The sequence below is a fragment of the Merops nubicus genome, unplaced genomic scaffold (assembly GCF_000691845.1).
Source record: "Merops nubicus isolate BGI_N331 unplaced genomic scaffold, ASM69184v1 scaffold34523, whole genome shotgun sequence".
In the NCBI taxonomy this organism is placed as follows: Eukaryota; Metazoa; Chordata; class Aves; order Coraciiformes; family Meropidae; genus Merops; species Merops nubicus.
Genome location: NW_008600191.1, coordinates 11,247 through 22,945, shown reverse-complemented (window position 1 = coordinate 22,945; position 11,699 = coordinate 11,247). Strand labels below are relative to the sequence as shown.

The 11,699-nt window shown below is 40.8% G+C and overlaps 1 protein-coding gene across 1 annotated transcript in view; it reads left to right on the top strand.

Moving 5' to 3' along the window:
- Positions 1–575: 575 nt before the first annotated feature.
- LOC103770382 (suppressor of tumorigenicity 7 protein-like) overlaps positions 576–11,699 on the top strand; it is a gene marked incomplete at its 5' end in the record, with an annotated part of 12,789 nt that continues 1,665 nt past the window's right edge. Inside the window, 6 exons of the mRNA XM_008937639.1 lie at positions 576–690; positions 2,464–2,536; positions 3,242–3,344; positions 6,415–6,565; positions 6,706–6,798; positions 9,152–9,291. Of these exons, the coding sequence (XP_008935887.1) occupies positions 576–690; positions 2,464–2,536; positions 3,242–3,344; positions 6,415–6,565; positions 6,706–6,798; positions 9,152–9,291 (675 nt within the window). The remainder of the gene's footprint in view (positions 691–2,463; positions 2,537–3,241; positions 3,345–6,414; positions 6,566–6,705; positions 6,799–9,151; positions 9,292–11,699) is intronic.

The window sequence follows — 11,699 nt, the reverse complement described above, 5'->3', positions numbered from 1 at the left end:
AAAGTAATTGAGCAGCTGTTGTTTTCTGTCAGATTGTGCAAACTGATGGTTTAAAGTTACTTTCTAGGCATAATAGTTAATCTAACTGAATTATTTTCCAGTGAGATCTGCACATTGTGGTTTTTTTCTGAGAACATGTTTTTTGGTTCCTGCATGTGGGATTAATGCCATACATTCACAGTCCTGTTGTCCAGTTTGCTTCATGCTTGACTCAGTGACTAACTTGTCAGAAGAGCCAACATTAGACTTCTTGATAATTTTTCTTTCACCTGCCCAAGGTGTTTCATAAGTTCTCTTTTCGTAGGAAAATATTACTGATCAAACCAGCTTACTGAGTTGTGCAGCTTTGGGCCAAGTTTGTGTTGTGTGAACTTCAATACACTTATTGTCCAGTAGGTCAATATAGGAAAAAGTAAGGTAGAAATGATGTAGGGTTTTTTTCATGCTGTGTATGTGCCAGTTTCTAACACTGCAGAAGAAAAGAACACTGAAGAAGCTTAAATTATTGTACTGATTTGTATTATTTCAGGGCTTCAGGTGCAATTCTGTATTTATTTCTCTTTACTGATTTGCAGTTAATGAAAGAGTTTCCACTTCTCAGCATGTTGAATATTCATGAAAACCTTCTGGAGGCACTGCTGGAGTTGCAGGCTTATGCAGACGTCCAGGCAGTTTTAGCAAAGTATGATGGTGAGTGATGCCTATTGAGAAATTGGGTGTTTTGGGGCAAGAGTACAGGTGAGCTGGGCAAGGTGTGCCTGTTGGAAAGCAAGTATCTACCTGTGATCTCAGCTACCTGACTGGTTTCCCTTCATGGGTAACAAATACCTGCTTCCAGAGTGCAAATCAGGTTTTTTCTTTTGTATGATTGGGTCAGAGTTAGGCAAATTACTTTCTATGTTTTTAAGTTTGTTCTAAAATACAAAGAAATCTTGGGTCTCACTTTGCTTCAGTTAATTTTTTTAATCTCTTCTACATCCCTGGTTATATTGAAATTGATCAGCTCTTTTCAGGCACATAGCCCCCTAAGCAGTGAGTGTCAATAGGCTGGAGGAGGTGATTTTCCCTTGTTGTCATCTTCCAGGCTTGGCGTCATGGTTCTCTTCATATGGAGCTTGCTTGCCAGTGATTAGCAATGCCCAGGCACACTGCTTGCTGCTGATTAGTGCTGTGCAAGCTTTGGGCCATTAAATGGCTGTCGTTTGCTTTCACTTTCCACCTCAACTAACACATTTCAGGTCTTGTGCAAGTCTAGGTAAACTTTAGTAACATACTTTGTTTCTTACTGTGTTCAGTTTTGCCACCCAGGTATCGCCCAGGCCATGAGAGCACAAAGTGCTGCTGTGAAAGCTGTCCCTTAACTCACCTTCAGAATGGAGGGACATAAAGCACTGTTTTGTGGTGATTGTTCCCTGCCCTTCAGAAGTCAGTGTGTTCTCTCTTGTGTCTCTGTTCTTATTGCTTCAGGGAACCAAAGTATGCTATCCTTGCCCAAATCCTGTGCCTCTTGTGCCTGGGCACCAGAGCAGTCTGCTTCTGCTACTTGAATGTCCATGTTCTTTGTGGTTTCTTATTAATGTAACAAAACCTTTTGCTCTTTTTCTGCTGCTTCTTCATACTAACATCACAAATTGTGACACTTACTTAAGAAAGGGTTGCTGTTTTTCTTGTTTTCTAAGCATCTGGAAAAATGAGCATGAGCTTCAGGCTCTGTAGCACCCCTGTGTTTTGCTTGACAAGACAGCTAGACTTCTAGTAAGTGATGCACAAGCCCAGGATGGGATTTACAAAAAAAGCAAGAGCCATCTGACTATACACAACATGGTACTTGGGAATTAGACCCCAGACTTTGTCTGCTTTTAAAGTAAACTTGTACTGGAGAGTGCTAACCTTCTAATCTGTAATTGTCAGCTCAAACTTGGCCTCAGATATTCTACAAAACCTACAACTGCAAGAAATTTTCCCCATGGAACTGGAAAAATGGAAACTGCATTTTCCTTGAAATTTATCTACCTGTCTGTAATGTTATATTTTTTTGTCAGCTTCTAGTCAGTCTCTCTTGCAGTAGTGTGTAAAACTCTTAATCTACAGCTGCAAAATCAGGTAAAAGTTAGAAGCTTATTTTAAACTTTCTTGTGTTAATACAGGAGAGGTGGTACACTGTTCTTAAGGGTGTATTTGTACTTACATTGCTCTTCAGATTCAGTTTTGATGTCTTGGTGCATTTAAAAATAAAAATTACTCTTTATCACCTAACTGTAGCTGAGCTTTTAATCTGAGACTGACTGGTGACCAGAAAGACTGTGCAAGGAATTCCAAGTTTCTAATCATAGCTGAAATGTTCCAGATGTTACAGTCATTGTCTGATATACCCAAGTAAAAATCTTTAAGCTCAACGGATGTGATTTAAAATGTTTGTCTTGCCTTAGGTTCTTAGAGCTTAATTATTTTATTTTATCATAGATATCAGCCTTCCGAAATCAGCAGCGATATGTTACACAGCAGCCTTGCTGAAAGCCAGAGCTGTTTCAGAAAGGTGAGGAAGCATATTTCTGAAAACAGTGGTTTGTTGTTGATCTTGGGTTATGCTGTAAAATAGAATTAAAAAGGTCTAAATCCAGTGTGTAGTAGTTATATTTCTAAGAGCAATTTAAGTGTATTTTTATATACATACATGTGTGTAGTAGAATGTAATTTAAAGTTTCTTTTAAGCATCCATAAAGTTAATACAGTGAAGAAGTTTTGCAGTAGCCCAGGTGCACATGTGCTGTGGTATAAATTTTGTTCTCAGTGTTCTGCTTGTGATGCTCAGGAGCCCTTTGCTGTGTGTGTTGGGAGCAGGGGTGTGTGTTGGGAGCAGGGGTGTGTGTTGGGAGCAGGGGTGTGTGTTGGGAGCAGGGGTGTGTGTTGGCCTTTGGCTGGCCTCGGGGTCTGTTGGTGCAGCTGATTCTGGCTCTGCCTCTGGGCAGGTGAGGCTGCAGCACCCGTGTGGGACTGGCAGCTCTGCTGTCCCACAGCACTGACAGCACATTTCCAAAAGTTAAACACAGCTTTGTCGTACGGGCATGGATGACAGTCAAGATACCTAAATTAACATGAACATTTATCTCCTTGAAGGATTTGTTTGTCTTTATTGCTAAATCTGCCAAGTTTTCATGAACTCCAAGCTTACAATGCAAACAAACACCTGGCTAGTATTTAATATTCATTACTTTTGTTCAGCATGAGTTTTTCCCTTCAGGTTCTCCCCAGAAACTGCCTCCAAAAGAGGGCTTAGTACAGCAGAAATAAATGCTGTGGAAGCAATTCACAGAGCTGTGGAATTTAACCCTCATGTTCCAAAGGTAAGAGCATTTTATTTCCCATTGGACCACTTTTTATTTTCCTCTGAAAAAGTCATGTTAGCAAATTGTTATTGAAGCCTTTTTAGCCCCATCTTTTCTTGAAGTTGGTTATAACTCCAGCCGTTGAGTTGTTAAACACATTAGTATTTGTATCAGAAATGGTCAGTGGGCCAGAATTAGTTTGCAATAGGTGCTGATCAAAGAGGGCTTTGTGAAAAAGGAAAATATCACAGACCCTCAATTTTCTAACTTACTGGAAAATCCAGTAATGTGTTACTGAAGGCCCTTTATTCGATAAGGCTAAACAATAATAAATATAAATTCAGATGCTTAAAATCCCTGAAGCCAAATTAAGTTCTTCAGACCATAACCACTCAGTGTTTCAAAATATTTTTTTCTGCTCTGCTTCCAAGCATGGCTCCAGAACTGGGGTTATTGAAAGATATACAATCAATTATTTTCTCTATCCATGTGTAAACAAGATGAAGAGTTGGGATTGTTACAGGCTGTAATTTAATGTCTGGCATTACTTGAATTGACCAAGATACAGATTCCACTGAGAAGTGGGTGAACATTAAACCTTGCGTTGCTTTTACTGTACTAGTCTTGGTGATGCATTCAGTTTGAAACCTTGAATGCAGAAGCTTGACTTAGTCCTGGACCTAATCCCCTGCAAATGATGATGGAGTCCCAGTGGCCATGCTGTATAGGCTTGAATTATCCAGCAGCTCTGCTCTGTCTGCCTGTCCAATCCAATAGAATGTGCACTGAGAAAGCTAATTGCTGGGAGAAATTGCTGCTTGTTTGCATGACTGATCAAGAGCGTAGCAAGTTCATTTCAGACAGTCTCAGACAGATTTTTCTTTAGCCTCTGCCTTTAGGGGAGGAAGATTATAACGCATTATCATTATCTAAAAGTTCTTTTATTTTATATATCCTCCAGTTGTTTCAGGAGCCTCATGTATCCTTTTAAAGAAGTTTGATATTTCAAACGGGCTGTTTGCAAAATATGTTCTGTAGTTCTACAGACAATCACAGAAACTGATTCCAGATTGCAGTAGTATGATCTTATTTTCTAATTGTATGCCTATTCCATCTTCTTCATGATTTTTTAAATTATAGTATTGCCCTGACACACCAGTCTGTCAGGCAGCAGGGCAGAATTCGGTTGGTGCTGCCTAACTAGAGCTCTGAAATGCTCCTGGTTGAAGCAAACAAGTGCACGGGGCACAGATGAGTGAAGCGACTTGCCCAGTGGGTTAAAGTGGAGTAGTGGGCAAGAAAATGTGGGTTTTGGATTTGCAGTCTGTTCTGTCCCTGGACTAAAAATAAAGGAGTGTGTAAAGCAGAAATCCTTTTGTTCTTGCATCTGATGAACGTGGTTGTCTTTGCACATAACATCATTTTGCATAAGGAAAATAAAGTAATGTTTGTTTCTCTTTGTTCTGAGTTATGCTTTTACAAGGCTGAGTTTTGTTTGGAAAGTCTTCAAATTAGAGATCTGTAACTTCATTTTGATCCTGTATGAAACAGTCTTTTCCAATCATCTTCTGAATAGCTTACAGATTTTTATTGTGTGTGAAGACTTTCTTAAATCTGCCAACCCCAATTTTCTCTACTGATACCTTGCCTGTTTTTTTGGGTAAACACGAATGTGAAAACCTGACAGACTCTGGAATCTTTCTGTTTGTGTGGTGACAGGGGCACAGGGACAGGCAGAGCCTGGTGTCCAGTGCTGTGACAGTATGGCAGGGGGGGTTCACCCCCCACCCCGGGTTCCCTCGCTCCCCACGCTGTGGAAGAGTGGGCGCTGTGGAGAGCATGAGGAGTCAGGTCAAAGGTCAGATATTTGAGACCATTTTCCCACAGCAGCCCTGTGTGAGTGATCCTTTACTGTGTAAAAAAAAAAAAAAAATTAAAAAAAAAAAATTGAAGAGGATTAGAGGGGATTAGCAAGAATATTACCCTTGGAGGGTAGGCCCAAGGCACTAAGAGAAGAACCTAGCCAGGCAGTAAATGTGCTTTATGTGGCTGGGGCACAACCCCTCCTACATTCCTTCAAGAATCTGAATGGGAAAAGTTAAGTCCTCAAACTGGATTAGTAAATAATCTCATAGTTTGTGGCATCTGCTGAAATAAATCGGTGAGTTAGCTGCATTCTTACACTTTGGGAGACAGTCAAAGGAATGACCAGCTACATTGATCAAAGATGTGGATTAACTTTGGCTGTTATTGAATGAGACACTATATGCTAGGAGAGGACAACTGGCAGGTAAATACTAGAGCTGAAACTGTCATTTAATTCCTGTAAAAATTACTCATCTGTTTTTAAAAGCTAAGTTCAAATGAATACCTGTCTTTTCTTAATGTACCATGAGAAAACAAAATTGCATGTCTTGTGTTTCGAGGGAAATGGAAAATGATTAATCCTTGTGTTCATTGACCCTTCTGTGCATTGGATGTTGTACTGATGAAGGGAGAAGGCTGAAAGTGAAAAAATCTGAAATGGGAGATCCTTTGTGGTAGGCAAGGAAACCACGTTACAACAAGATGTCCCTCAGTTTGGTTCATTACTCTTCTTTTGGTTAGTGTAGTGACACTTCCTGGTTTGCTGCTCATACTTGGGAGCTGACAAGTACTTGACCCTCCTGCATTGAAACTTGCAGTGATTGCACGATGGGAAAAAATTGCTCTTGGTTTGTTGGGGTTATTTTGTATTAGCCTAAACTTGTAGCTCAGTGGTAGTACCAGTGACATTATACTTTAGGTATATTCCACAATAACATACTTTTATTTTGCCTTACTGAAGATGCATTTTTGTCCCCTGATATTTTGTCTGTGAAACCCCCAAATTAAGAGTGTTGTGCAGGGCTGTGTGTTCAGCTGCTTTCCACTTCCCAGGTGAGGGCAGGCTGTCTGCACTCTGGCAGGGCTGGGCTCTTTCCTGGACAGGTAGAAGTTGGCCCCTGTGTGATATGCTCAGTTGTGCCTCAAGTGATGATTTATGTCTAACAGTTAAAGATTTTTGAATATTCCATGTAACCGAGTGTGCTTCAACTTTTACTTTCAGTATTTGCTAGAAATGAAGAGCTTAGTGCTTCCTCCAGAGCACATTCTGAAGCGAGGGGACAGTGAGGCAGTAGCATACGCTTTTTTTCACCTTCAGCACTGGAAGAGGATAGAAGGGGCTCTCAACCTGCTACACTGTACATGGGAGGGCAGTAAGTGTCTCTTGTTTCACCTTTCTCTGTACAGCAGAATAATCTCTGCCTTTATATTCACCTCCAACACGATTGGTTCTCTTTGTGAGAAACCAATGCTTGGTTTAGATACAGATCTAATGTCACTCACTCTTTTTCAGCATTTAGGATGATCCCATACCCATTAGAGAAAGGTCATCTTTTCTACCCCTATCCGAGCTGCACAGAAACAGCAGACAGAGAACTGTTGCCAAGTAAGTGGTTTCTAAGCAGTAATGATAATAAAACATAAGCTAAGGACACGTTCAGTCTGTGGTGTTCTGTATTTACCTTACTGTGACTTTTTTCATTTGAGCTTCCTGTGAAGGAGTTTCAGCTATTTGTTGATGTCCCTCCCAAAGGATCCTGAAGCACTTGACATGTGTGTGGTAAATGTCAGCTTGAGTCTGTAATAACATCGGTCCTTCAGAGATGAGGTCTGTGTGTGGTACATTCAGGCAAAGATTGGTCAACTTTGAGAGCAACAAAATGGACCAGTTCTTTAAATTTAAGCAAATAGCATTAATTTAGGTTAGAATTGGGCTGTTAATTGTACGAGTTAATAGAATTCCTTTGGGGGAGAACTTCTGTGTCATGAAGAAACCCATGTCCCCTGGGACTGGAAAGGGCTACTGCAAAAGCACCAGCAGACCCACTGAGACCACAGCTGTGGAAAGGAAAACTACACATAAGTGTTTCTGTTTAAAAGCCTGAAGTTATATTTAAAACGTGTAATTTAAATTTGCCCCCAGACTGCTTTAAATTACTCAATTCTCACTTATGCAGGATATTGCACAAGGAATTCCTTGGTTAGCGACTAACCCTAAATTGTAGACTTCCCAGCATAATTAAACACCAACACATGCAGCTATTTCAACACGATCACTCACGCATTCCTGTTATGTTTTAAATATAAAACTACCCATAAATAAAATCATCTTAACACTTTTATTGCAGTACTTCCTCAAGAAATCTTGACACTTTATTTCAAATAGATACATTTTTAAAAATTACGTTGACCATCAATGATCTGGAAATCCTGTATTGGTCTGACTATTAACAATTCTCAAATGGCTGTTACTGTATAGAGTTGTCTTTAGTTGTCCTTACCTATTTTAGATTTTAATTTCCCAGTGTAGGAAGAACTAGTGTAAAAAGAACCCTTCCTATTTTTTTTTTTTTTTTAACTTTTCTAACTTATATTGAGATGTTTCCTAAATTATATTGCTCCATGGTTTAAAGATCAGGTGGGTTTCTACAGTAGTGTGAGTGTGACTGTTCCAGAGCAGAGCAGCAGTTCCTGTGGCTGCTCAGTAGAGAGGAGTGTTACTGCTGTACAATGTCTGGCTGTGTGGTAGGAAGGTGAACTGATGATCTCTGGGATGACATTAGACATCTCTGTGTTAGACACAGAACTCCAAATGTTCTACTTAGCTGTGTTCCAGAACCATGTACTTAAAAGAAGAACACAGCCCAAGCACTTTGCCATTGATGTGTTGCAAGAACCCAAGGCTCTTCTGCTGACTTGCTCTTGTAGCAGCAGCTTTCAGGTGCCTTCAGCAGCAGTAACTGGGAGGGTAAAGTGTGTTTTTCCTCCTCAGACTTCAGTTTAAAAATGAGTACAAATGTATTTTCTTGTTTTGCAAGAATGCTTACTTACATTTTGAGGCTTTTGTTAGATTGTAAAGAGCCTTGTCAAGAAGCTTGCAGTCGTTTCATAATTACATCTATAGAAACAGCTTTTTTCTTCATTTAAGACCACTTTAAAATCACTGGATAAAAGTTGTAGCTGCATGTATTCAGAGCCAGTGACTAATTGCAAATTCACCAGACAGGTCCTCAGCTAGTAGCCAGCAGTAGTGTCTTGAGTGCTGAAAGCTCCATATGCCAGCCCTTAGCTTGTCTAATCACCTTCTTTTGATTTGGTTACCATAGATTGGAAATTGCAAGGAGCTGCTATGTACAGAATTTATAACCTAGTGCTGGGACTGTTTTCTTTGGGGTCTAGTCTGTCAGCTGCTCTGAAAAAATTTACTATGGCCTCCCAAACAGAAACCTTGGAGAAGTATTAAGGAGCTACCTTGCATGTATATGTAAAGTGATGGTTGTTTTGTACTTGCTCAGCTGCTTATAGGATGGGGAGATGTGCTCTTCTCTTTGGGTAAGAGGATTAATGCTTCAGAGAGTTGGAAACACCCAACTTACTCATATTGCTCTAGGTAACTGTGACAGATTGTGAATTCTACAGTTCTTCTTTCTGTCCAGTTAAAAGAGTAGGTACCAAAAACTAAGCTTGATGACATGCTTCAAAAATAAAGCCCATGCAAGGGAAAAAGAAGATTGGGAAGGGAAAGATGTAATGACTATTTAATAATGAAGAGCATTTCATATAGAGGAAAAATTTTTTAGGAGGAGTGCAAGTGCTGGGACTTTACGTGCTGCACAGTAGTCCTGAGTCCACACTTAGTCCTTCTGAAAGTCCAGAGCTGAGTTACAAGACTGTATAAATTACACAGGAACCTGCCCGCAATTATCAGATGTCAATATTCTTAATTTTTTTCCTTTCAGCATTTCATGAAGTCTCCGTTTACCCACAGAAGGAGCTTCCCTTCTTCATCCATTTCACAGCAGGCCTGTGCTCCTTCTCGGCCATGCTCGCCCTCCTCACACACCAGTTCCCTGAGCTGATGGTCGTTCTGGCTAAGGCTGTGAGTATTGGCTCTGTCCTGGGGCTTGCTTGGCTGACTCAGGGGATCTCTGGGAGTTTTGAGGTCTGTTACTAGATGGAGAACGTGTTCAGTGACCATGGTCCTGTCACGTGAGTCCCTGTTCAAGGGTGGAAGTTGGACTTGACAATGGCAATACATTTGTGATCTGTGTGGCTTTAAATTTATCTGAGCTGTTTGTTCTGTGGATGCCTGCTGTGCCTCTCTCTGCCCCACTCTTTTTAGGGTTTCTTTCCTTGCTTACCTGGTGATGTGGCTCAGGCTGTAAGCTTGTCACCCCTGGACTCTGGAAGCTGTGCTGGCTTGCCTCTGTGTGGGCAGCCTCCCCTTGCCACTTCTCCAGCTAAGCCATTGAGCCTGTTTGGCCTTCACTGAGCTGTGGATCTCGTGCAGTAGAGCAGAGTAACAAACAGAGAGCTCTGAACTCTCAGTGAATCACTTTTTCCTAGCTTTGCTAGTGGAAATAGAGGGTGAAAGGTGTTGTTCTTTCTTGCTGGTTTCATGCAGCAGGTAATGGAGACCTGGGAGGTAAGACTTCTTTAAGAACACATTGTTCCTAAAAGCATTGGTTTTGCTAGTGCTTGTAGTCTAAAGTGTCCAAGTCATGCAGGTCTGAGAGTGGGGCCTCATTTCCACAAGTTCTGTTGATCTTTATGTTGGAAAATGTAGCTGGACATGCCAGTGACAAATTTCAGTGCTGCTCATAATTGGCTGGGTTCACAGTAACTAGGATCTAACTATCTGCTTGATTAATTCTGTAAGGGCTGCATTAGCAAAGTTGTATGATTTCCAAAGAGATACGAGGTCAAATGTTATGCTAACAAAGAATTGCTTGGTGAAGTTCTCTCTGCTGGGTTTCTTGAACTAAAAAAAGACTTTGTACAAGTTAGTTGGCTTTGCATAATGGCATTTTGAAAGTCAAGTGACATGTCCAAATGTGGGGGGAAAAACTGCCAGGGTTTGGTCATTTGGCAGTGTGTTTATTTTGCTTATTTTCTATAGGAAAGGAGGGGTAGTGGCTGCTCAGCTGAAAAGGTGACCAAGAAGCATGCATGTGGCCACATCATTCCACCAGCCATGTCCCAGTGGTGGCAGGCACAGACAAGGGTTCTTGCCACTCGCTGTGCTGGTTTAGTACTGGAAAAACTGGAAACTGTGTATTGAGATAAATAGACAAGAAGTGAATTCTGTATTAATCTCTTGAGACTGACAGCTGAGAAGGAAATATATCTGCCATGCCAGATAGAATTGTTAACTCCCAATCATACTCTGACTAGCAGCCTTCCTTATTTTAGTTATTAGCTTCTTGTACTCTTAATCCCATTCCTAATGTTTTCATAAGCGTTCAGAAAACTTGTAAGAAACTACGATATTCAGTATCAAACTAACTTCCAGTTTTAATCATAGATTCCTTCAGTATTTTAACTATAGATAGTGCTGTGATGGCTGCTAAGACTTCATAGGCATTATCTTTTGTGTTCTGGAGGTATGTGGCAGAGTATCTAGTTGAATTTTCATACCAGAAATGGAAGTTTACCTTCTCTTCAATGATATCTGCCTTGCTAACCAAGAATTTGCTGTATCTAGTGCTATATCTGCAGGTAACTCAAATACTTTAAGCTTTCATAATGAATTTTTTTCCTGTGTATTTCATTATTTCAAGTGTTTTTTCCTGTCACTGTGTTTTAACTTATTTAATATAGTAATTAAAGATAATAAAGTTCTAGATGGTAGATAGCTGGAGTGCTTTGGCCTTACTGAAAAAGTGATACAAAATATATTTCCAACAAATCCTAAGCCACAGTTTTAGGAATGATAATTGCAAAGTATTGTATATATGGAATTTTTCACTATAAATCTCTAAGCAACTTAAATATGACTACTTAGATTACATTTCACTGGCTTCTTAATCAAACTGTTGTTTCCAGCAGTTGAATCTGCAGCGATCTGCATGCCTCTAAAGGGCTTGAAGAAGCTGAATACCTTCCTATTGACTTGAAAAGTCTGAGTTTACATATTTTCATTTGTTAGTGCTTGAGTTTGTTTCCTCCATAATAAATCACAGAGTAAACCTTGGCAAATTGCTAAAAATACTCCAAGTGGCCAAAAATCACAATGAAGCAGTTAGTAGTTCCAATGTATACAGCGTGCTGCCCCACCAGCGGAGCGCTGGCACGGGCGGCCAGCGGGGAGTGGGCACCAGGGGGTTTCGTGCTGCACAGGTGGAAGGCTCTGCAGGCATGGAGCCAGCTGGGGCTTCTTAGATCTCCTGCAGCTCAGGCTCCCCCTGCTCTTCGGTGAGGGGAGGATGTGCTGCATGGGGACCACAGCAGGGAGCTCCGTGTGACCTGCCGTGCGAGTGCTCTCCGTGGGGAAGAGCTCAGCCCTGC